Here is a 26,824-nt window from a genome sequence, read left to right on the forward strand (position 1 = left end):
AACTTTACAAAATGTAATAGTCACTAAAAGACAACTTTATCTGAGTTCTTAAGTTGACAAAAACAGCAACTTTGTCACTTGCTACAAGTGTGTCTCATTACAATAGTTACCTGCAATCTCTTCAATGGTATTAGCCCTCATGTCGAGCAGCACAGTGCTGTTAATAATGCAGCTTCGCAGCTCAAACAGGCTGTGCAGAGACAGAGTGGCTACATAGGGTTTACTCCACCGCTCTCCTCCATCCTCCACATCCTCCTCGAACTTCAGCCACCTGTAACAGGAGTTTGAGTACCAGTCAGGAGAGAGGCTAGCAGACGGCAAACTGGCTGGCCATCTGTTCTAGCTGCAATAACAACACTGATTCATTGTGGGTCCCTCTCTCCTCACATTAGGCTCATTTACTTTCTTTACTTATTGCCTCTCATCAGGGTATCACTATAAATAAAATATGTCTGATTTACCATTTTAGCAGAAGACCATAATTCATATGATAAATAAATTCTACATCTTGATTAACACTGACAATTATCAAAGAAAGAAAGTAACACCAAGTTAATTCCCCAAGTAATTACAACAATGAATTGTGATTACTTAATGTAATGGAAACACAAACATTAGACACACAGACACACAGCTACATCTCTCATCAGTATAAGTGGGATCGTGGGCATGACCCGTCCATTCAATCAGAGCTTTCAGTAAGGACATGTAGGTCATGTCTTTGTGTAAATGCTGCGATGACTTGGCAGTCTAACAGTACCTGGCACTTTCCCTCCACTCAGAATCCCCTCCATCCCTTTCACAGATTTCATCCATCTCTGTGAAGAGGTCATGAGGAATATGCTCCTCATCATCATCCTCAGTACCCAGCAGAAACTGCACTCTCTGGGAGGGAGTGTCTGGGAAGACAAGAAATTGCAGTGGTGGTTTAAACTGAAATGGTCACACTAAGTATTTTAAGATAGTAAGAGATAATGAACAAAGGTAGAAATATGTTTTTTTTCTATGATATAATGTGTGCAAGTTCATTACTGTAGTTAATACCATAAACAGGAGACTCTCTACCCTCCAACAAGGTGGGGGCCCGGTCCGTGCTCCTTTTCTTGTGTTTGTTTCCATGGTGATGGCGTCTGCGATGGCTGCGGTGCCTGGTACTGCCCAAAGGGACGTGGACCCCGATGTAGAGAGTCCTGTGGCCTGGGGACACATCACACAGCAGTTACAGGACTGCAATGTGCCTGTCTGTGTCTGTCTTCATGCTTGTGATAACCATTATGACTTCCCTGATCATGATAAAGCACTGCTTCTTTGTTACACCATCAAGCTTTATAGTATTTATCATGGGTTTCCTCTGCATCCTGAGTGTTTTTTACTGTGATGAAGTGCATTGCTCAAACTAAAACTAAAATAAAATAATGTTTATTGCTGCTATATAATGTAGCATGCCACATTAAGCAGCAAGTTAATACCACCTATTATGGCTGTACAATGAAATATTATCAGAAGAAGCCCTCTTTAATAGTCTACATCAGGGGTGTCAAACTCATTTTCTCAGAGGGCCACACTGGAAAAAGAGAATCACACCAAGGGCCAGACATGGAGAGTTTATTGATGTGCTTTTGTTACTGCATGTTGCTTTTTAAAAACATTTTGGCTTTCTCAGACATTTGTCACCTTTTTGTAAATTTGTTGCTTTTTCCGACATTTTGTACGCATTTTGTCACATTTTTGTTGATATGAAGCTCTACAAAAGTCATCAAAAGAGTTCCTTAGCCATCGTAGAATTTAGAAAATCAAGAAAAACAATGATACCTTTTTTTTAACAACAACCTGTTTAACAGCCTGAATATGAAAACTCTCTCTGCTTCTTCTGGGGGAATTTCTAAGTCTCAGAGTCAGCAAATCTACCAAATTCTGCTTTGAATGTCAGGTAACTGCAGTTTAAAAAACACTTTCCTGTGTTTTTGGTTTCGCGCACAACTAGGCGGGCCAAAATGTATTGTGAACCCAAATTGATATAAGGGCCGGATCTAAATCTGTAACGGGCCGGATTTGGCCCACGGGCCTTGTGTTTGATACATGTGGTCTACATCATGAATAATCATCTTGTCCCCAATTATGTATAAAATAATATAGGACATAACATGGTGAACTCAAATAAAAGTTCAGAGTATAATGTTGTGTGTCGACTTCATACTTGCTATACAAAAACAGGGCTTGAATTAGTGATCTTTTACCGACAAACAATTAATGCATGAATACCTGTGTTCAAACATGTGTAAATACTTATTTTGGTCAGCAGGGGCATATAATGTTAATGATGAATGAAACACAGTAAAAAGTAATGATACACAAATATCCTTGAATTCTTCAATTTGTATGGCAATTTGTATGGTTTTGTGGTTTTTTTGTGCTATTGAGCTCTGGAAAGAAACTGCAAAGAGGAGTCTAACAAAGAGCCTTTTAGTGAACTAATGATACGTTTTTAGTTAGGGTGCAAAGTTCAGTTCATTTGAGTGTCATCTAATATGGAAAGTTGTTTCCATACCTACTGAAGCGATGTGATTAGCACACACACGCACACACACACACACACACACACACACACACACACACAAACACACACACGCACACATACAACAGCCACGCATGAGGAGCACAGTACCCACGCTTATAGTGTCATATTATATATAAAGGCTACCTGCATTATTTGATAAATTACTGTAGTGGCTTGTGTTTCCCTTAAAGATAAAGGTATCAAAAGTTTTTGTATTTTAACAAATTCATACTTAAAGGCTGAAGCCTTTTAATTTCACTTAAAAGCTAAAACTGAAACGCTGTGTATTGTTATCTGTGTCTATAGATACAGATGGGGAAAGCTGCTGGCCTTTAGTTAGCCAATGTTACAAAATCATACTGTTTGTATCTTGTTTTGATTGTCCATGTTTTTCAGTGATTATGAAATTGCTGATACAAACTCAGCTCACCCACAGTTTCTACCTCCCACTCTACTATTTTAACTTTAAAATAGCTGTCAAGAGGAAAGCAGCCGTTTTATGGCGAGAGTGGGCAGACTCAGCTACAGCTGCCTTTTACAGCTTGAAGCTTGTTGTATTCCAGATGCAGTCAGTGCAGTCCAGGTACCTTCAAGATCCTCCTGCCCGAAGTTGGTTCCCTGTTGGGACCGTGTTCCTCCTCGGTCCACCACAGCCTCATCATCATTCCTCTGTTGGACACATAACGGCAAACACAGAAAAACACATATTCAACATTATAGACATTATAAAGAGCATGAGTCATACAATATCTTCATACCTTCCAGTATGTTTCCTGAACTTTGCATGAAACAAATTTTATGTTGACTTGGTGCTGCCTCACAGTCAAGGGCATTATGAACAAACACATTATCCAATTCAATGGCGCAATGCCACGGAAACAAATTACATCTAATTAATTATGTCTAATTTTAAAGAGGAAAGAGTATCATCTTAGTCCAAACAAAAAGCTTTTTATAACGGGAACAATAAATGACCCACCTACAATTATAGTTGTACTTCTGTTTAAGGTGCTTCCTTTGCAGTGATCTGTATGACTTTGGTAATGGAACACAAGCGCAAAAGGTGAATCACTGCTTGAATTGAATTACAAAATTAGACGAAGCAAGTTTGTACTCTCCTTAACTGGCTGTTTTTTTCATTTCATATTTATCACTGATTTATCATCTTCTTTTACCACCCACACGTATCCAGTTACAACAATACATTACATTTGTTCTTAAATAGAGGAGAGAGAAATAAAAAATAAAAAAACTTAGGCTGCATTCCAAATGAATGAAACAGTTTTAGGAGTATCAGCTTTGATATTATGTTACCAACTCATTGCAACAGGCAAGTCAGTTATACGACAATGGTCCACCTGGAGGTTATCTAAACTCATGGTTTATTTAACAGGCCACACAGACATTCATATATGAGAGCGACAGAAAACAAGCATTGTTAAAAGAACATCATCTTTAGCTCAGAGCTTTTGTCAGATTACAAGAGAGAATACTGAATGACCGCTGTTTAAGCACAAGAGATTTTCCATGGACCGTCCTGTCCTAGAGAACCACCAGACTGATACCCCCTCAGAAGTACTAGACACCTGTCCCACATGTGACAAATGTCATTAAACCGTTTTGCCAGACCTTCCTCCACACGCTGCAGAGGGTCTGGCTAGTCCACATAGCATTCCGGGATGGGAGAAAAACGTGCTCTGGTTTGTTGGCATTTCTTTAAACCAATCACAATCGTCTTGGGAGCCGCTAAGCTCCGCACAGAGCCACGGTGCCGCTGCAAAATAGCCTCGGGAAGGAACTTGTTTCGGTGGAACGTGTACGTTCAAAAGTTTAGTCTTAGTCTTAGTATTTTAGTTTAGTCATGCGAGAGAAAACTCAGATTGGACAGATAGTCTAGCTAGTTGTTTCAATTTACCCTGCAGAGATCTGAGGAGCAGTTAACCACAATCGAAAAGACATGCATCTGGTGGAATTTCCTGCGGCACTGGGGCAATCCCGGGAGTGGAACATCAAGGATATAGACTAATAAACCGTTAACCACAACCAGTTACATTTTTGACAGCTAAACAAGAAGAGATCGCTTAGAGCAGATGGACCTACTTTAGATATACTTGATTAGAGTCAGATCACTGAGAGAACCAGCATTATGTGGTGTGAATATCAGCCTGCTTATGTAATACTCATTGAAGAAGATGAGGGGGTAGGCAGTCAGAAGGAATCTGTAAAAACCAACACAAATCATTTAACAGTGCATGCAAGGATAAAAAAACTCAACACCTGCTTTCAACTGTTTTATAAAAAAATATATGTGATACACACACACACATACACACATATACAGTACTTATGACCACCCACATGAGAATCATTTCTTAAACCATGGGAGGCTAAACTTCATAACAAGCTTTATGGAAGGCACATAACGTACCTCTGACATACAGTATTAACACACCTAAGCTAACTGTTAACTGGAATGGCTTTGGCTAACATCTTGGCAATCAGGTACCTAGTTGCACAGCCAGCAGTGGGTGTTTTTCTCCAAATAGCCACAAGGGGCAACAACAACAAAAGTCCATACCACACTCCAAAAGGAACTTCAACAAGCGGCACAAAGGTGAGATTATGCTTTATCTGTGTTTGCAAACAGTATTTTTTTTTTTTTTTTTTAGATTAAAGACTTCATGAATGTGAACGTTAACTGGTTGATTTAGCAAGTGAACAGCGCACAGCCACTAACATTATAGCATGACGCTAGCAGGTTACCATACTAATGCTAGCAAGCTAAAAGGAATTCAGTTATGTTGTGGACAAAGAGTTTATAATAATTATATAATTTAATAATATGTTATGTAATTATTATTATAACCTCTTTGTTGTGGAGTTGGGCACATGAAACGGTGGTGCTTGATTAAGTCATGGGATCACCAAAGTTATTAGGACGGGCCTTTTATGAACCATGAATGCTATTAGGCCTACCAATTGCCATGAGGATCCAGTAGTTGTCTCTCTTTTCACTTTGGAGCAAACACTGACAGACTGAAGGAACTGCCGTTGTAGAGCAACAAAAGTAGTATTTTGTTAAAAACTGACTGTATCCTATAATTGCATTTTACACATTCAGCAGTAACGTTAGCTGATGAACAATAAATGCATACATAACAAATAAAGAAAGCCACCATTACTACTGCAAACATTCCTCAAACAACTAACCTTTTTGATAAACAATATGTGAAATATGTGACAAATTAGTACACCATGGGATGGACTTTTAAGAGTAAAACTCATTTGACACTGTCATTTATTAAATCCATGCAGCAGCAGCTGGGATTGAAAATGCAAAACAAAAATACAACAAGAGAGCTTTGCAGAATCAATCCTGTCTCCTGGAATTTACGAACAGATCAAAGCACTTTTTACAGTAGGTATTTTTTATCCTAAAAGCTTGCTTGATATCAGCTTTTCCATGAGCCATCTTGACCACTATTTGACCATCAAGGCATTATTATAATGAAGGGCACTGCAGTTCACAGCTGCAGTGCCACATGTGCTGGCCAGGCCACAAGGCTGATGTTGATAATCTGTCTACAAATACACAGGGCATGGATCAACATCCCTGCTCAGATTAAACCAACAGTATTTGTTACCAGAACACCAAACGCATTAGCCCATATTAAATCTGTACTATGCTCACATACCTGTTTGTGTGTAACATGACTGTAAATTGGACTACAGTTGGTTACATTCAGCTACATCTAAAAATAAATTAAAATGCATTAACTTCTAATGGTCCATGTAGGTCTGTGTATTATCCAGTCATTCAATTATTCAATTTAATTATTCAATTCAATTCAGAAGCTAAAAACTATAGATAATCTATTTTCTTGTTTTGTCTTGAAATGGGAAGTTTAGCCTAATAAACAAGGAATCCAAAGAAGTCTAAATTCTATTTTTCTGTTATTTTGTTTTGTACTGTTTCCCTGATCGTGCACTTACCTTCCGGGAGCACGCAGACTTAAGGATAAAGTTTATAAAGCATATTTTAAATTGAAAATCAAGGTACATTTTAAAGAATCTGAAAAAAAATACGTTGAAAAGTGATTCAGAGATAATAACCAGGTTCATCATCTGTGGCTTACCTCATACGTATGTACAGTAGGAGTGAATTGACGTTTGTTTCCTGCATTTAAAAGTAATTTGTCAGTGAATCTTTTTCTGTCCTCCTATATTTTAAAACATGAATTTAGACAGTGATCCTGTAGTGCACTATGAATAGTATAGACCAAATCACTGTGACGTCGTACTAACACAAAACATCCCTTCTGGGTAGACAAATGGCAGTTGATTTGAATCGGAGAAATGTAAAATCAGCAAAGTTGTTTATTTCTGTTCAGCTGTAACTTTCACGTTTAAAGATATATTGTTCAACACGGTGGTCTGACCTATCTGATGTTTCTGCTGTCATTTTTTGCACTCTGTTGCTTTGCTTGCATCTTTTATAAACCAAATCTAACATTACAAACATATCACCACCGGTCGGACTGACTGCTGGTTTTGGGTTGTGTCAGGTAAATTAGATATTCAACTTAATTAAACACACAGTCATTTTCCTTTTTTCAAGCCTACAAAACCTGAAATAATAAACAGATTAAATGGAAGCATTGAATGATCCGATGATACACGGAACCATGTATCCTCTGTCCAAATGCATAATTTAGTTTTTCCGTTTTTCGTGTGAATAAAAAAAAATAATCCACACCCTTTTCTTGTTTTTGTCTTCAAATCGGCAATTTCGGAATTTTTCAACCTTGACCCTATTTTCCCATGTTTTTGTTGTCTGCAGTGACTAATGGGAACAACATTCCACTGACAGGCTTGGATTGTTACAAGTGTCTGACATTATGGGAAGATGGAGAAGTTGCTGTTATCCTGCCATTCTTTTGTGTGTACTAAAGTGCACAGCCACTTCCCTCCTGTGACTGTAAAATGCAGAATTTAACAGCTGCTAGCAACTACAACAGGCTCATCAACACTGTAATTCATGTTGAATTAACCGGTAGTCAAGGTTGATTTCATTTATTTTTTCTTCTGGAAAACTGTCCCATGATAGATTTGTGACAAATCAGGGAAGGACACGTCGGGACAGATAAGACCTAATAAGGAAGCGAACATGGATGTCAGCATCATGGTTTTTAAAAGTCTCTGTTTCCGCCCGTCCAGACCAAAACGCAATGCTGGAGTTTTCAAACTATTTTCAAACATCTTCAAAAGTCTCTATTTTAGAGGTTCAAAAATACTGGAGTAGTGTGGACGCTAGACCTAAGTGTAGCAAAAGTTATGTGTTTTAGGACGGAAATGTATTTGTGTGGATGTAGCCTCCCTTCCTCAAACCCACAGAGGAATTCTTTTCCTCGTGGAGGTTGAACATTTATGATTCTTTCCCAGGTGTATTGTAAGAGAGGACAGAAGGTGTGATGTGGACGAATACTTGCGGCCAAACGAGAAGTCAACCCTATCTTCAACCCTGTCTTCTGCTATAGCGCTGTTGTATTGCTATTAGGGTTGTGACGATAATGCATCACCACAATACCCGCGGTGATGTGACCCTACCATAGTGATGAAATCACCGTCACCACCACATTTTTTATTTATTTATTTAATTAAATTTTTTTTGCTGGTGAAAGTAACAGGAGTGCATATGTTGTGTGAACACAATAATCATTGTTTAGTTATCCTGCTGTCTTGTATCCTATATTCAAGAGATTATGGAGAAAAAAAACTTAAGTTGCTCGTCACTTCAGCTTTGCGTAAGTTGTCTATTTTGTTAAATGTATTTCTATGAAGCTAAATGTATTCTATTGTATTTTCTTCTTTTATGCCCTCTTAAACATGAAATATGTCCTTGTGTATCTAGATAGGCATCCACCAAATAAAATTTATTATTATTATTATTATTAATATTATTATTAAGAGGATGGGTAGTACATTAAACATATGGGGGATTTCTTTTGTGTGTCCGATTATTATGAATTATTTCTACAGTACATGTAATAAATTACACCGTAGGGAAGGCAAAGACATTTCTCCATTTTCAGCTGAGGTGGACGCATTTACATTACCGCCACAGTGTTTTACCATTGCATTTTAGCCTAGCAGCTAGCAGACTTTCCTTCTGCTTATACCTTATTCCGACAAAACACCAAGTTTCGTAGCCTAAAACAGAGCAGCTTATATTGGTAGAGAGCTCTCTGTCTGCTCAGCTGCTAGACCGCTGCACCGCAAAGCGTCTGCCCTTGGAATTGTCTCCAAATCTATTTTTATTTTTATTTTTTACTTAATATTAACAAAAGACCTTCCTGAACTGTCTGTGAAATAGATCAAAGGAAAGGAGAGAAAGCAGCGGGACCGTAAATGACAGCAAAACGCAGTAAAGACTCTCACATTGAGCGGAAATGGAAACCCTGCTGGAATATATGTTATAAGGTTCCAACCGATGCTTTTCGGGGGTAACGCCCTTCACTTTACCAGCGGTATTGACAACAGAAGCAGCTGGGTCTTCAGAAGCTCAAGCTTGTTGTTTTTATTGTTCACTTTTAACTCACTTACGTAATCTTTGCTATCTCTCACAGCCGCACTCATACGATAGTTTCAGTGCTCGCTGTCCCTGCGCGATCACACAGGCACTGACGTCACTCACTTAAGGCACCCTGCCACTGCTACTCTCGTAACGGAGGAGTTACGGTTAACCGCCATATCGCGGTGATAAGTTGCTTCTTCACTGCGGTAAGAAAAAATCTATACCGTCACAGCCCTAATTCTTATACCTGTAGCTGTCCTATACAAGTATAGTGAATATGTATAGTTTTGTATTGCATTACTGGAAGAACTTTAGTTTTAGATGCCCATTTAGTGCCCATTGAAGCATATTGCAGCGTATCTGATTCATTTCTGTGACATATACTGTAGGGTAGCACAATCCATGCAATATAGAAGTGACCTTGTTGTTGTAATGGAATCTGGGTTTGCTAAATAAATAGATAAATAAAAGATATGTAAAAAGCCAACATTTATACATATTGTAGTGCTACCTGTTCAGACCGATCTTATCACAATTCGAATGCCATTATTGGCGTGTTATCAAGACATACTCACTTTTTAGTGTGTTTATCAACGCTGTTTGGCCTCCATTACATTACCTTGCAATTGCGTGTGAATTTACACCGTAGCGAGTAGTATGAAAGGGCGAAAATCCGCGTAGGGAGGTTGGTCAGGATGGTGGATGGGTCAAACACAGGACTTTCACCCAGGAGACCGGTAGTTGTGTCCCGTGTGTCACGTTTCCTTTGTGTCCCGCGTGTCACGTTTCCTAAACTCAACCGTCGCTTTCTTGTTTTACTAAATTCAACCCTGTTGTTCTTTTCCTAAACCCAACCTGTCCGCTGTATACGGCGCTCAAAATGCGCTCAAAATGCGTGCAGCTAACACACCATTTGGCTTAAGAAAGTGGCCGTGTATGTTTACCCGAAGTCATAATATCACGTTGACCTGTTAGTGTTTTTCAGGTCAATGTGTAATGAGTGACGAGTGTTACTGTTAGGAGACAAAAGTTGTCAGTGTTCAAGTACAAGAGTTCATCCTTAGATATGTATAAATTGTTTTGGTTACATTAGTGCGTTTTGGATGTTAGATTAACTGTTAAAGGGGTAAATTGGTAGCCTAGAAATCTAGACGTGCCCTAGCGGCAGCAAATTTAATTTGCAGCCAGGGGGGTCTAGGCACTCTCCGTTGACTTGTGAGCTGGAAAAACCAAACTCTGGTCAGGCCAATCACATCGTGTATAGAGTCGGTGGGCGGGGCTTATGGCTGCTGCTGCTGGGAAAAGCTAGCCTCGTGAGACCGTCCTGATCTCGCGAGCTCCAGTTTTCCACTCGCAGATCAGTCTGGCATCTTGAGGCAGAGAAAATTTGGAGCCGTTAGCCAAACGACCGGGCCAATCAGCGTTGGTTTTGAGGTGGGTTAGGTGGTGATAGACCGATGGTTTATCCAATCAGCTAACCAGTATTATCAGCCAGCGGTAGCCCTAATTCTGTTAGCCGCTCGCTAATGCTTTTTTTCTCTTGGATCCTTCTTTTGGAATATGGTCCGGGAACCTGAAATGGTGACTTTTATTCCTAAATTCTCGTTACACAAACGGCAAATATCCTTTACCGACATGTTGCTTGCATGCTGAGCTTACGAGCTAGGCTTGTGGTTGTATTTTCATACGCTTCGTGGATCTGATTGGTTGATTTGGCCCGTCTATCACCAACATAGGTGATAGACAGATGGTTCATCCAATCAAATTACCAGTATTCCGCCCCTTCCCAAAAGTTCTCCAACGGAAAGTTCCCAGATGGATATGCCGAGCAAATGCGAAGCAATCCATCTGGCGGAGTCAGGTTAGGGAAAAGCGGTCTTCTGGAAGACTTGGAGTTAAGGTTTTCTTTGAGAAAAGAACGGCACTGAAATCATTCTTTAAAAAGGAAGATGTGTTTGGAGTTTTGCGGCAAAAGTGTAATCTATCAAGTAGCTTTGCTACCTTCTTCGTTGCTCTGCCTGGTTGTAGTGCTATCCTATTGTGTGCAGAGGGAATTTGAAAGACAACTGTTTATCCCGCCCCTCGGATTGAGCCATGTCAATGGTGAGTTCCCAGACCCAACATCTTGATGTGGGTCTGGCTTGTCAGGCTAGTTGATTGGACAAAGAGATGCTTGGATGTTAACACATAACCATGACAGATTGATCCACTAATTTAGACATGGTGATCAGAACAAGAAGATCAGATAAACTCTGTTCTCAAGGCAAAGTAGGTTCTGAATAAAAACAGGAATCCAAAAAAGAGTTTAAGTATAGAGGTCTGTAGATGCTTTTTAGACTAATCATCCATACACCAGCAAAATCATTTTAAAGGGCTGGCAAACCACATGGCTGAAGTGATATCACAGGATGTGGCACATACTTGGATCTGATCCCTACAGATGGCTGTGGCAATTTTGGAACCATCAGTGGCAGCAATAACAGCATTAACTGCACAGGCTTTCATGTGGCACAAAATACACGGTAATCCTTAAATGTTTTTGCTATAAACATCAACATTCTGTTAAAGGACACATTAGTATTTCATTTTGTTTTTTCGGAAATGCAATTTAAGTTGTTTTACAGCTTTGAGACCCCATTCTGGCAGACTTAGTGTCTTATCTATCTCCAAGCTGCAAGATGGATCTGTAATGGTCAGCAGAAGAAAGTTGTTTTCCACTTTTGTATTTTCGCCAGGATTTTACGCTCATATGGAGATTCAGAGAGAGGGGTCCCTTGCTACTAATTGTCCCAAATGTCTGTCCTGTGAAACACGCCTTGCCCTCTGTAACCACATAACAATCTGAATATTTACTTAATCAAAGAGGTGCTTGTCCTACCTGATATTTCAAGAGCCAAGGAGCCTCCAAGTTTCCAGAATGCATGAGCTCTCCCTCTGTGTCCTCTGCTATATAATCAGTTGAGACGTAGTGCAACACGGTCTAAAAGCTGAGCTCTACAAACTCCTGCTGCCCTGCTTCACACCATGCCAAGACACTGATGCCCTTCTGTTGTGCCAAAGAACAGGGTTTGTGATTGAGCATCTATCGACAGCCACCATTCTATCGTCACGAGATTACAGCAGTGACATCATCGCTGCTGCCCAGCAGCATCTCATCAAAGACAGAGCTGGATTCCCACCATCCCTCCTCTCTTCCCTCTTTATAGGTATGTAAAGGAGAGCTATAAGATTATCATGTAACTTAAAATCAACCTGGTCACTCCAATGAATGTTTCTGCAGCTCCACCTGTGAGTCTCTCTTCTACTCTCTTAGAATTTGATCTAAGAAAAGTAAAAAAATTACCTCAATGCAACAAAAAAAAAGTGCATTTTATATGTTTGTTTTTATTTTTATTTTAACTTGTATCCTAATACTGGTATAGAAGCCATAAATCCAGGGAAAGTAACTCACCAAACTTCTGCGCCCAACTGATGTGCAAAAGGAAGAATTGACCTGAAAGATAATAAATAATCACTTTTGTAGAAGAGTTCATTCAGCCACTCAAAACACTTTCACATTCAGACATGCGTTGCTCCAAATCAGATGAAGATTAACTCTGAATTGTTCTTTTTAGATTTTTAAATGTTCAGTGACTTATAAGGCCAGGTTGCGACCTTATATTTTGAAGCCACATGGGTCTAAAAGTACTACAAGAGCAAAGACACTCTCAGCCCAAAGCCTGTCAGTCTAAAACCTTCAGCTAAATGGAAACATCTGTTTTGATGTAAACAGTATATAAATAGTGAAAACAAATCTCCAAAGTGATAAGCAGAGACAAATGGGGATGGGCCCATGCGTTTATGAGAACATCCCCTGCATAGGATTTACCATTTCCTCCACAGATAATAGTTTGTTTTTGTACCGTCATAAATTTGCTGCTGTACATAAACCCTAATCCATGTCACAATATTTAAACATAAAATGACCCAAGGTCACTTCTGCCTGAATTTACTATAATAATCAGATATCTGCCCCAACAGGGATTTAGTGTATTTAAAATGATCTATAGCACAATGTAATGAGACATCACCTAATCACTCTTACATCCTATATGTTATGCTTTAAAACAGCATCATAACACAAAGCCTACTAGTATAGTGCCTGTTTGAATTCAGAAAGTAACTTTTACAACATGCCAACATAAAGTCACATTTTGGCTCACTAAAGAAATAGATTGAATAAAATGTTGCTTTGTCTGCAAGTGTATGGAGCTCTGCAGGTGAGCTACACCTGCTCAAAGCTCTACAGGTAGCGACTTTTTCGCAGGAAACACAGTGACTTAAACATTTTGTATCTGCTTCCTGAAGAAATTGTTGCATTTTAACACTATCTCTTAAATGCTATCATTAGTCTTCTGGCAGTATACAGCACATAGATTAAGTTTGACAGTCTGGATAAAAAGGCGTCCTGAAATATTAATCTACAGGTTAGGTTTCTTTACCGTTGGCAACAGTGGCTCTATCTGAGCACCTCGGTCCGCGGTGTCCATCTTCCCCTCTCAGCCGTATCACCGTGTCAGAGAGATGAAGCACAGACCTCCGCTGTGTATAATCCGGGCAGGTGTGGCACAACTGAGCGACCACACAGCGGTCACATGTTAATACCAGCGTCGGTCAGCAGCTCGGTGGTGATTTGCGCCTCTCGTGCTGTCCGCCTCGTTCATAGAAACATGCGCATCTCTGCCAGCTGACGTGGACGCGTCACTCTTAAATGTTTAGCCTTTGTCGCGGACGCAGATGTGAGGAGAGACACCGTGCTTTCTGGGTAAAATGTCCTGTGCTGAGTGTGCGCAAGTTAAATAACAAGTTGTGTGTGGTTTAGTATCAGACTCTCTCAGAGTCCGTGGGCATACGCTTTACTCATGAGGACTATTTGAGCAAATGCTGCACTCCAGCTATCTCCTCTGCAATCTATGTTTATGATTCCCCCCACATTTCCAATACAATATCTCACTCGTACTTCCTTGGAATTAAAATTAGTATATTGGCATAAAATCATATGTCAGGAAAATGCGTATTTTTTAAATGCTATACTGCAAAACCTTCTGGAGATAATGACTTTGTAAATATACAATGTTGACTGCAGCTGCTTTTTCTGTGTCTTCTGAGGCATCCTGTAACATTTAAACGAACTTGTATTACTGCTTAATAATTGCTGAATAATACAGTACCCCACTGTGTACAGGAAAACTCAGAGCAAAGGCAAAAACTATCAAATTCTCAGAAAAGAAGTGATTCAATTCTTATTTTTTTAGTATTTTGGTATGTTATGGTGGAGCAGTAACAACATGCATATGATTTACAATAACAGGAGCATGAGGCATACTAAAATATATATATATATATATATAATATTCTGCTCCCCCCCCCCTTCTAGATGATGCGGGTGCCCTCCAACTCTAGGCCTCTGAAAGTATCCCCACTTGCAAAGGCAGTGGTGACTGTGTTGTTGGCACCCACTGATGAGCAAGACAATAAACACACAGCGCGAGTGTTTACTTCCCTCTTTGATTTTTTTCATCAGAGCTTGTGGGTAGCAGCTGAAACCATTTTTAGCACTGCAGTTCTGACTCTTTTCAACAGCAGGGATTCCTTTAGCTGATATAATAATAGTAAAGCATCGCCATCTGGTGTAGATCACAAACCATGTGTAGTTGAATCCAGAGGCAAGCCACTACAGCCTTTAATTGAGACATACACTGAGGTTTGCTTGTTAAAAAATGTCTCATAGTTGTCCCTGGACTTGACTGACCTCTTGAAGGGCCACATATTTAAAAAAAAAAAAAAAAGCTGTATGATTACAGGACCTGCATTCAGTTATCGCCATCTACTGTTTATCCCTGGGAAGGCCTGTCGCTGACTGACAGAGTGAGCAACACACAATTTAAGACTTATTGACAGCTGTGAGCATCTCTTTCACACCAAAATTCCAATTGAGTGCACATTGGTTTTATTATGCATCAGTTTTAATTATTTCTCCGAACTTAATTCATTTGATATCAGTGTTTAACATATTTTCAAATGAAGCCATTACAAATCGAGTGATAAAGGCAGATAATAAATAGGGGTTGACTCATTCAATCCTTAATTAACCAACCAATCAATATACAATCAGTTCTAGTAATAATACAAAATGCTACATATTTTATAAACTGTTTCATGTGAGGTTCATCCTAACCCCCGCTTTGTTCTGTTCCTCTTTCACACAGGCAAGACTTTCTTTTGATGTGTCACTTCCTTTGGCTGCCGAGCAGAAAACTTGTCAACTTCACAGTTTTTTTTTCATTCTAGCTAACTATTAAGTTTTTAGCATCTTAAATTGGCAAAGTCATTCCAACCAAATGTTGTCGCAACAATGTTGTATCTGTTTTGATATAGTATTGTCTATATTGTCTATATTGTCCTTTTAGCTCCCTTGCCCAGGGGCCACAGATGTAAATTAGCTGTATAGCTAACTCTGGTACAGGGCCTGAACTGTGCATGGTCCCTGACAAATAAACTAATAAAATAAAAATAAATAATAAAATAAAAATGCTTATTGTTGAGTCAGAAAAAATATCAGGTACTTTTCATAAGCGTTACAGCAAACACCACCTGGATATATCTTTGAATTATGACCGATATTTTAAAAAAGAAATACACATTGAAACAGTGTAGCTCCATTTTTACATTATAAGTGTCTCACATTATTTTTGTGCTTTCTTTAATTGAACTTTTTTTTTCTGCTGTGCCGTTTTTGCCACGTGCAAGTCTCATTAGTAAACGGATCTTTGAATCCGCGATTGTTTGTTCATATTCTGGACCAATCAGTAGACACACAAAAGGGCAGGGTCTCCAATTTTAAGAAAAAAATGAAAGTATGATGAGACACGAGATTGTCTCACATAAGCATTTTTCTAATTGGGATCATTTCTAATTGATCATAGTCAGATTCAAATATTGCTTCACAGTGTCCTTTGAAATGATGATGCGTCCATGAAGAATATCCAAATGCAGTATAGCTTACTTGTCTGTTTTAAGACTGTTTAAATGCAAATCATTTAAAATGCAAATAATTTCAAAAGTAGCATGCTAATAAAAAAAACATGATTTACTTGTCCTGATGATAACATCATTTATTATGTTTCAATCACATTACAGCAGATACAGAGATGTTCACAACAGCATAGCATAGGCCTAGAGGCTATGGAAAATAACCGGCTGAAATAAAAAAAGAAATAAAAGACTCTAAACGTCTACATTACCAACATTTATCACTTCTGTGCCACAGATATCATAGCAGTGGTCGTCATAAACTGTTGGAAGCCTACAGCTTTGATGAAGTACAAAATACATTTTTTTTTCACTGACAGGGATTAATATGCCAGCATATGCTACACAAGAACATTTCATTTACAAGATTCTAGATATCTTTCTTTACTAACAGTTTAGGATACTCAACAGAAGAGCTTTTTAAAACACTACTCTATTTATGAATCGGATTTAATCTATTCTGTGTACATCCAATCACTATCACCAAATGTTCAATATTATGTACATTATATTCACAATTACAGTGTTTTCTGGAAACAAGGCGCCCAAGCCATGGAAGAATTTACACTTTGGCCATTAACTGTGAAGAAGTCCTTTTCATCTTTATTAATTTGTATAGATAGATATAGATAGATAGATAGATAGATAGATAGATAGATAGATAGATAGATAGATAGATAGATAGATAGATAGATAGATAGATAGATTCACATTTTGTTGTTTTTAACTGTGAGGATAGAAACTGTAATAACCAATGTCCTTTGTGCAGTTTTTCTCACACTCTCTCGGTGCCAGCAGCTCAGATTTTAAAGGGGACACTGTCTCTGAAACCGGCGTGGCAGAAGGTGAGATTCTTCTCCTTTTGGCCTGTTCAAAGATACCAGAGTCGCTCGAATCAATGGACTTAATGGAGGACGGCGTCTCTATCCAGCTCGACTCAGATGTCATGTCTTTGGGTTTGGTCTCCTCCGAGCCGCCGATCGGTGACCTCTCTGTCGGAATGGAGTCTCCCTCCTCAGCCAGGTAGTTGGTGCCCGCTCTTCCCCCGATAGAGTTAGCGTGCCAGCAGGAAAAGACCGAGCTGGATTTGCTGTTTACGCCACAGTATTGCGGCGGTGTGCGTCCTCCCCAGCCTGACGGGTCGGCGTAATAGCCAAGAGCCCGGTTGGAGCAGCCTGCAGTCGGCAGGGGAAGAGCCTTCACTCCGGCCGCTGCGTAGGACAGCAAGGTGGCCGCGTTACCGGCGAAATCAGCGGCGTCGTATGCCGAGGCAGCAAAGTCCAGTCGGTTGTTGGCAGGGGTGACAAACCATCGCTGCGGGGGGGTGGCAACAGTGGGCTCGTCGGTTTGCTGCGGGGACAGCAAGCTGTTGCCGAGTGGGACGCTGCGCTCGGTGCCAGGACCAGTCCCCACGCCAGGGTGAAAGCGAGATTTGGCATAAGTGCTGACAAATTGGTCCTGCAGGAAAGAGCTAGGCATGGCATATCTCGCACCCGGCACGATCTGTGAACGCGGAGAGTCACCCGGTGATGGAGTTAGGCGGTCGATGTCGCAGCCTGTGTAGACACTGAAAAGATGGAGAGAAAAACATTGAAACAATTCAGTGACTACACTGTGCGCTATAGAAATCAACGAAATGTAAATCAATATCCCTTTCGCCAATTTCTTTATTTAGCATTCCCACATATCATAGGCTATATGTGAAAAAGTATTTTTAGAGAGAATTGCATGATTTCAAAACATTTAGGCTATGGCATCTAATCTTTGCGCAAGTAGAGTGTTTCCAAATAGGCCTATACTGTTTTATACAAAGGTCGGCTACATGCAACGTTTCATTGCCAAAATGTTATCGCTTTGTTCAGTTATTTTACATCTGAATTTTACGGGTCAATATTACAATCGCTATGCACTTATTTTGAGAGCTCACATGAATGAGGAATGTTGTCATCAATAGACAATAACGGGACAATTTAAACCAATATTTTGATAGGCCTACTCATGCTTCTTTTTGACAAATATTTCCTCGCTTCAGCTGTAGTCAAATCAAAAGTACATTTCTTTTTTTATTCGATTCCTTTTTGAAATGTTATGAGCCCCATCTAATTTGGGTATCAACTGACAAAATATTCAGAAGTGCATTTAAGCTTTTAAATGAGAAGTAACCTGGTTGTTGATTAAGATTTGTGTGGATTTATATTACAGCAGCCTAATAGAACACAGAGGATACACTCAAAAGCTTACAATCGAATGAATGTTCAAAAATCATGAAAAACAAAAAATAAATCTTACGTGTCATAGTTGTCCCGAAATCCTTTAGCAAACGGATTGTGGTCGATTTTCAGTTGCGTAATCTGTGGGAAAAGAACCTATTGATTAGAAAAATCAGCGGACAGCAGCGTCCATATCAGAAATCATATTTCTTATTTATTTTCTTAATTCATATTCAAATCCGGATCGTTACAAAATAAATAAGTACAATAACTATTGTTTGAAAATATAGAACACTGTGTATATTTTATTTTTTTAAATATATTTTTTGTTTAAGTGGATGATTGACTTGTTTGGGTCCACATTTGTAGTGTTGTGTGACATATGAAGTGGTCGTACATCGGTATTCTGGTAAGCTGTGACGGCGATGAATTGCGTTTCTGTGAAGGTGAAAGTCTGGACTCTTCCTGGTTGGCTGGTGTCCTCTGTCCCATCCTCGTTTACTTCAACCACATGGAGCCTGGGCTGGTACTTGTGGAGAGACTGGAGAACCACCATCTGGAGATTTAATTAAAGACGCACGTCAAAAACTCAGCTTCAAACTTTGGATACATGATTCAAGCAGAATGCTACACGGATTTAGCTCGGTGTTATCTTTATTTTATGATTACTGTAATAACGCTGCACTACTGTTGTCGCGCTCTAAAGATATTGAACCACTAAACAGATGCATACTCATAATAAGGTTATGCAATAAACAAGAAAGCGGGAAAAGTCACTGCATTTTTCCAACTGTTATTACATAGGCCTAAATAATCCAAAAATATATTTGTAATTGAAGCATTGGATGCTGTTGCATTACCTGCCCCGTGTTGTTGGAGGCACCTTTGTTGTTTGTAAGCTTTAGCTTTCCAAATGATATTTCTTGACGCATCCAGTGCGCTCCGGTATTTGGTGAGTCCGGGTGCATATAAACCCTATTTCCTGAAAAGGAATACGCAAAAATACAGAGTTAAAACACATGGTATATGGTTTATTATCAAAAAGAATGCAAGGATTTTAAAATAGGAATGTTTGACCACATACAGTGGTCAAAATGTATTAAAACATAAACAGGTTTTACTGTGGAATTAAAAAATGTTAATTGTGCAATAGGAAGAAATGAATTATACCTATTACATTTGTGTCTGCTTTTCCACATGGCACCCACTTGCCTCCTTGAAATCGCCAGTGATTTGGATCAGCAAGTATTACATCCACAAATATATTGTAGTGAGCAGTTGGGTCAAGGCCAGAAATATTGAAGCTTAAAAATGGGAACATTCGTCTGTAGAAAATGAAGGAAGACAGATTTAGAAGACGCCTCTCACAACGAAAAAAAGGCACACAAATCCGGATAGATTGCTCGTTTTTTTATTTTTTTATGGGACTTGATTCCGTTATGCTTTTAATTTGGGGAAACAGTGATTTGGTGTTAGTTGCACATACATTTAACATTTTGAAAATAAAAGCTTTAGAGTGATGTAGCCAAAACATTCTGCAGGTGTATAACAGATGAGCCAAAATGCGCGCACTTACCGTCCTTGCTTTGTGATGATCATCTCTGTTTGGTGTCTGTGAAACTTCAGCCACAGGGCCCTGTTGCACAGATACACCTGCGCTTTCCCCGGAACGAGTCCTGCTTGCGCCGTGGAGAACTGGTAAAAAGCCCCTCCGTTGTACGTGTGTCCATACTGTTGCGCGTACGGGTAGCCCGCTGCCGGGTAGCCTTGAGGAGAAGTGTTGGTCAGAAGGCTGTTGTAAGCTCCATTAGTTATGACCGGGTGATGGGCCATATAACGGCTGGGACTGCCAATAGAAAAAGCCGGGTGCGCTGGTCCATGCTGGGTCGGGTAAGGAAACATGGCACTGGTCGCTGCTGAGACTGACTGTGGCTGGGTAGATGGAGAAAAGATGCACCTTTCTCCTGCAGATCCATCGAAATTATGACGGATGTCAGAGACTCCGTGAAGACCAGGAGAGAGTTTGCCCCTCTGGACGTCCCCTGATGCGTCCTTGGAGTCGGGAAAATTGTCTGCCTCTGACTGATTCGTCATCTCCCTAGAGTTTTTTTTCAGAGGTGAACTTCTCTCCAGGTTGTCACTTGCAGATATAATAGGATGGTCCTGCAATGAAAGCTCTGATCCATCGGAGCTCGAAAAGCCACTGCCCACATTCATAAATTTCTTGGAGAGATCACTCGCTTGCGAGATGCAATTCTCGACTTGCATAGCTCAATAAGAAGCCACTATCAGCTCAACCTATATCACAAGCTTTTGCACGCGCCTTCCCTAATCTAACACGATGAAAACGCCTTGCTGTGACTTGTGCTACCGAAGGCAGCAAATTAGCCAATTGACACCATCCTGCAATCAGGAAAGATTTTCTTCCATCACTCTCCCCGCTTTGCTAATGAAACAAGTACTGCCATTGGTTAACTCAAGGCTATAATTTAATTAGACAGCTCTTAATTAGGACAATCTGAGGAGCGCTGTGAGCAAAGTGATTTGTTTGATTTGGGCCTATATTTGATTAAAATATATGGATCCGACTATTCATGTTATTGTATATGAATGCGAATAAGAAAAAATTAAGATAAAGTATAACGGTTAGATTGTTTTCGACTGTCAGCTGGAACGCTAGCTGCGTTATTTACCTATTTATCCGCGTTATTTACCTATTTATGCGCCATGAGTGCCAAAGTATGTCTGCCGAAGAACCCAAGATATATTATTAACACACCAAAAATGACAGTCCATGACAGGCAGTGCATCTGATGCCTTAAAATGTTTGTGGTATAGCGTGAAATCATGGCGTCCCAGTGAAGATGTGTTTATGAGTCCCAGTGCTGATAAATATTTGATGCCCTAAAGTTATGAACCAGTGGACTGATAACAGGGCTGCTGTGGCAAATACATCTCACAGAAAGTAAAGGAAGATCTTAAATATGTTATCTTATTTTTGATATCATTTAATCAAAATCCCTTTTTTATTGTTTTTTGGAGAAGTTATTGTAAGAGTTAGAGGCTATCAACTTATATTAAGTGTGACTTATATATGAGATCTGCCTATAAAGCATTTTCCCCAAAATGATATTCAAATAAAGATCATATTTGGTGTCAGCAGGATGCAGGTCTGATGAGCTGATATCATTTGTTTAAAGTTATGTTTAAGTAGGCCAACATCAAATTAAAATAGAAAAAAGCATGTAAAAACAGTCCCCAAAAAAATAATTTTTTTTCCCATCAGACCTTTTATCTTTACTAGCCTCCCTGAAGTCCTCACTGCAGTGTAATGCAATTTTGTCAGGATGATGTTGATGATGCTGTCAGAAGATGAAATAAAATATTAGAATGGCTACAAGTTAAAATCCCAGAGTATAAACACCTTCCTGCGTAACTTAGTAACAAGGTTATTACCAAGTTAACACAAACTGCTTTTCAAGGGGAGTGCTTTGTCTATTCTATGGTTGAAAGGCCTTTTTAAATTGTACTGATTATATATATTTGGTTCATTGGGTACACCTGAACAATAATGTAACTCAATGTAACCTTTATGAAGCATACTGTGTCAGGAAGGTGTTCAAACAACATTATGGTCAGTTTATGAAGATTTATTCAATTGCATTATATCAAAATGTGTTTCTATCTGTCATTCTCTAAATGGGGGTAGACAAAATATTAGAAACAACTTTCAATGCAAAGCAGTGCAGTACAACATTACAGACTACAGTGTCAAAAACTGATAATTACCATTTCACTGAATAACTTATTGTTTAGTTCTCCTGCAGTGTCTTTAACCTGCAGGTGTGTGCCATGCAGTCTGAACCAGATAAGGTTAAGAGAAGACCAATCAAGGCCTATTTCACTGGTACATCCACGCGGTTGTATCTCTAAGGAGCAGCCATGAATCTCTGAAGCTAACAAGAGGGGTCATTACAGTATAGCGCTATTGGGTCCAGCAATCTATTCCTGTGAAACATGCAAGCACAGGCTTGTCTGTGCCCAAGCAATAGGGGCCACTCTCATCTCTCCTCATTACAGGATTATAGTTAACTTCCATCAGTGATCTTTAATAAGCAAAATGGGCTTTCTTTTCTCTCCCCCTGAACAAACCAATTGTTGAATCACCCATGCAACAACTCAGTTTGTTTCCCCAGGTGCTCTGGTGCCTATTTATCAGACGAAGTCCTTTCTTTCTATTGGCTTAGCCAGCTAGTGGACATAACCAAAGGGGGGGGGGGGTGATTTGTTATGCCTGTGGCCAACCTTACCCCTCTGGGAGATAGCTAGAGCAGATTAGGATCTCCTGCCTGGTACAAACCCTCAATTGACCAGATGAGTTCAATGCACTGAGTCCTTATGAATAGTATTTATGCCATTTCTACTCCAAAATCAAAATACTTTAACTTTAATTCTAGTAAATTCTACAATTTGTCAATGCAAGCAAATAGACATTAAACTCAATTGCAACAAACCTGTTTGAAAGATCTCCATTAGAAATATCCCTCAATATTCTGTAAAACACAAACTAAAAGTATTAAAAAAAATTTAAATTATTATATTATATAATTTTTCATAAAATCAGTTCTGGTTAACAATGTTCAGTTGAGTTGTGCTTGTTCTTTTTTTTCAAGCCGCTGTATCACCATTTATTATTGTTGTGCCAAAGGAACCTGCTTGCCACCTGGGTCTAATCTAATCAATGTGAATGACAAGGAGAGAAAAAACCTGAAAGTGAGCACCGGCTTAGGGACTTTACCTAATGCCCAGCACTGTCACTTCAATGATATGATCACAGCACACAAAATGACAACAAAATTATAGCCAGCAAGGATATGGGGACATAGTGTGCTACTCCAGTCAGGTGAAATTGCTTTTTCCGACTATGAAATGGCTTGTCTCTTGTCGGATGGGTAAACATTTCCTTGTCAGGCCAGTAATAAGGAATGAGGCACACTGGGCTGAACTAAGAGGATAGAGCCAAGGTTATTTGGGATTCATGACAGGTAGTGGCTTATATTACAGCGGCACTAAAAATTTCATGGGAATGCATTTAAGATGGCCTTTTAGTTATTTATATGTTGTTTGCCAGATGTCACATTGCAATTTCCATCAATAAATCAAAGTGAAGTATTTCTTCCTTTCTTCATGGCTCTTTGATTTAAAACAAACAAACAAAAAAAACTGTATTTATCTTAAGTCGTTAATTAACTAGCATTACTAATCATGATCAAGTGTGCTGGTTCTTTGTGCTTTGCTAACATAACTATTCCCCCCTGTGGTTTCCTGCCATCAGTGATCTGCTCTGTCAGAGGGAATCAGGGTGCTCACTGACAGGGAAGACAGCTGGAGGCCTGCTAAGGGGCGGAGTGGACAGTTGTGGCTTTTAAACCCTTATTAGTTGTCCTCCCTGGATGCACCAAGACACTCGTCCACGCAGAAGTGCACTCCTACACCTGCTCATTATTGATGTTCTAACCCAAACATGGTTCTTTACCACAAAGCTCAAATTAACCTCAGGACAGGTGATCGTGATGTTCAGTGGAAATACAAGTGACATGGCACCTGCGCTAATACCATACCTGAGCCTGCACTCCAGAGATCATTCACCCAAAAACAAATATTTATACATGTGCTTCTTTATCTGGAGCTGAGAACAATAAAAGAAAACAAATTCTATTTTATTAAAAAAGTCAACAATGTATCTCTCTATTCCTGCAACCACTAAATACATCCTCCAATTACTTTCTTAACAGGTGAACAAAGTCACATGCAATTTAGCTTTTATCACAGTTTGCAGAAATGTAAATGACTGAATGACTGAAATGAATATAGATTTTTGAAAACTAATATTTTAATTATGCGAACCCAGTTTATTCACGGGTATTATGATGTCACCACGTACCACTCGAATTCAATTTATTACATAGTTTGTATTATTATTCAATATTCAGTTCTGTGTGAAAGATCATCAATATGCCATTTAATATTCCTGTGCCACATTTGTTTATCTCTTGAATAAGGCAGAGGGAAAAGCAGATGTCGTTAGTTATTTTTATTTTCCGTCTTGCTATCCCTGTCAGTTGTTTCTACATCACAGGACAGTGACAGTGTGGTAATTAACACACTCCTATGGAAATAATAGTACGATTATGTGGTAGAATGCACTAAGCCATCACATTTAAAAAAAAAAAATAGAATAAGGGTAATACAGATGAAGGTACATAAAAAAAAATGAATGCATAATTATAAATGTGTGAATTTTGTCTCGTACCAATTCTGTAGCAAAGTAACACTTGTGAAATATTGTAACCCTCTGGGTACTACACACCCTTAGAGAGTAATGCCTACAACTGCCTCATGCTCTCTGATGTGTATTATTTGGCTTAACAAATGGTGAGGATATAATGTCAAGAATAACAAAGTTAGTGGAAGGGCTAATGTCCTTACGAAAACTTCTTTTATCACCTGCTACTGACCCGTTATCAACTGTTTGGTTTGTTGCTAGTTTCTTTAAATTTTAAAGAGGCTGTGTGACCCGGGGAGTGCAGTTGGGGTTTGTGACCATTTTGTTATTTCTGCTGCCATGCACTGTCAGACGTCTGCAAGTGAAGAACATGGCCACTGTCCCCAGTAAGCCCATGGCATAAAAAATTCAGACTAACTCTACTTTTTGAGCCATTTCTGATGAAAAGCACACAGAAATGAAACTGACTTATGCCAAATGAATATCATTGAATCGCTGTGATTGTGAGGCTGATGTTTGTAACTTTGAAATTATTTATAAAAAACATCAGTTCCATTTTAAGAGTAGCCATGCCATGAAGTGTGCACTTACTCCTTTGAGAATCCTCTGAGGTTTCCCCGAGCACTATCAGCCTAAAGCTGAACAAAAGAAAACAGAAGGCTCCAATCCAGTAACTGAAGCCTTGCCTTTTTTGATGCGATGCCTGCATTTCTTAGACAGGATGAAAATAAGTACTAATTACGCAGTCACAGCTGTGTCTGCCAGCGTATTGTTTAATCGATAGCTAGGTTGACATAATGATGAATGTGTGATCTACATACAACAACTTAGAAACCTGTTACCTGGTTAATCAACATCCAACATTTGGTACCTAAATATCTTTAATTATATCTGTGATTAACTAGTGATTAACCTGCAACAGAAATTCAATTAAAACAGGAATGCTGCACAAATCCCTCGAAAGAACACAAAATTCTCTGTTTGAAGAGAAAATATTTTGGGGGAGTATAGGAGCAAACAGGCGACTGTCGTGTTACAAGAATAATCTTCATTAAAATCACAGGCAACAACACCAGGCCAACACACAGCTCATTGGGAATGCAGTGTGAAAAGAGAGGCCCACAGATTATCACTCTACGTAACTCATGTTTAATTTATCCAGGAGCAATATTGTCAAGAGCCCTACCATTCCAAAGAACTACAGGCTGATAAAAGCTGAAATACGACTTAGGGAAGCCCAAAAATAACACAGGCTTCGAGAAAAAATGTCACAAAATGGAGAGAACACACTTGAGAGTGGAGGCATTAGAGGCATCTTCGATATGTTTAGCACAGCTTCACAGCAGTGTAATATAGCTGCTTTAAGATTGTTAATATTTCAAAAGATGACTTTAAAATGGACCGGACGATAAAGTGTTTACACAACAACCAGACATGATACACGGTACTTGACCTTTGCTCTGATTTGGGACTGTTCTACACAAACCTGCACCTTCACAACAGACATCGCATAATGCCGGCAGTACGAGTGGAAAAGCAACATAGTCTTACATTCGACTATAAGAAGTAACTTTAAACCAATTTCTGTGTGCTCTATGGTGTGTTTTTTTCCCTCCTCCTCCTCCTCCTCCTCCTCATCCTCCTCCACCCCATGGCTGAGTGAAATGGAATTGCCTCTCACATTCAAAGACAGCTCTCGGAAGGTGATAATAGAGCTACTCCCTGCTGTCTGCAGGCAGGAAATAGGAAAGTGGCATATGGGGCCAGGAATCAAATAGAGAGGAAATGTGACCAGGCAAGGGAAGGAACTAAAAGAAAGGTTAATGATCAGTTCTGAATTCTACAGGGATGAGAACCATGTTCCAAGTTGAGAGGAAAAATAAATGTGACATGATTTATGTCTCCATCGCTCACATCTAGGCTGTCACAAACAAACACCATTATTGTTCTTGACAAACTTTACCAATGGTATTAAATGTAGTGATCCATTTGCTTTTTTTTCACAATATGGATGTTTAATCCATACAGCTGCACACATGCTACAGGAAATCTCATGTTTCAGAAATGGCATAGAGAAAAGAATATCTCACACAATGCCACCGTTTCACACCGATTAGAAAGATGAG

General features: G+C 39.3%; 2 protein-coding genes across 2 annotated transcripts in view; both read right to left on the reverse strand.

Moving 5' to 3' along the window:
* Positions 1-13,870, reverse strand: part of slc4a10b (solute carrier family 4 member 10b) — a 30,886-nt gene extending 17,016 nt beyond the window's left edge. The window contains exons 1-6 of the mRNA XM_028590534.1: positions 13,613-13,870; positions 12,583-12,624; positions 3,145-3,226; positions 1,045-1,197; positions 761-899; positions 111-271 (exon numbers count right to left, since the gene is read on the reverse strand). Of these exons, the coding sequence (XP_028446335.1) occupies positions 111-271; positions 761-899; positions 1,045-1,197; positions 3,145-3,226; positions 12,583-12,624; positions 13,613-13,660 (625 nt within the window). The 5' untranslated portion in view covers positions 13,661-13,870. The remainder of the gene's footprint in view (positions 1-110; positions 272-760; positions 900-1,044; positions 1,198-3,144; positions 3,227-12,582; positions 12,625-13,612) is intronic.
* Positions 13,871-16,925: 3,055 nt separating this feature from the next.
* tbr1b (T-box brain transcription factor 1b) lies at positions 16,926-20,680 on the reverse strand. Its single transcript, XM_028591896.1, has 6 exons — positions 19,989-20,680; positions 19,583-19,737; positions 19,273-19,394; positions 18,810-18,968; positions 18,492-18,553; positions 16,926-17,769 (listed from the first exon to the last, which is right to left on the reverse strand). The coding sequence occupies exons 1-6, from the start codon at positions 20,678-20,680 to the stop codon at positions 16,926-16,928; spliced, it is 2,034 nt and encodes a 677-aa protein (XP_028447697.1).
* Between the last annotated feature and the right edge of the window lie 6,144 nt (positions 20,681-26,824).

Source organism: Perca flavescens, chromosome 11 (assembly GCF_004354835.1).
Source record: "Perca flavescens isolate YP-PL-M2 chromosome 11, PFLA_1.0, whole genome shotgun sequence".
In the NCBI taxonomy this organism is placed as follows: domain Eukaryota; kingdom Metazoa; phylum Chordata; class Actinopteri; order Perciformes; family Percidae; genus Perca; species Perca flavescens.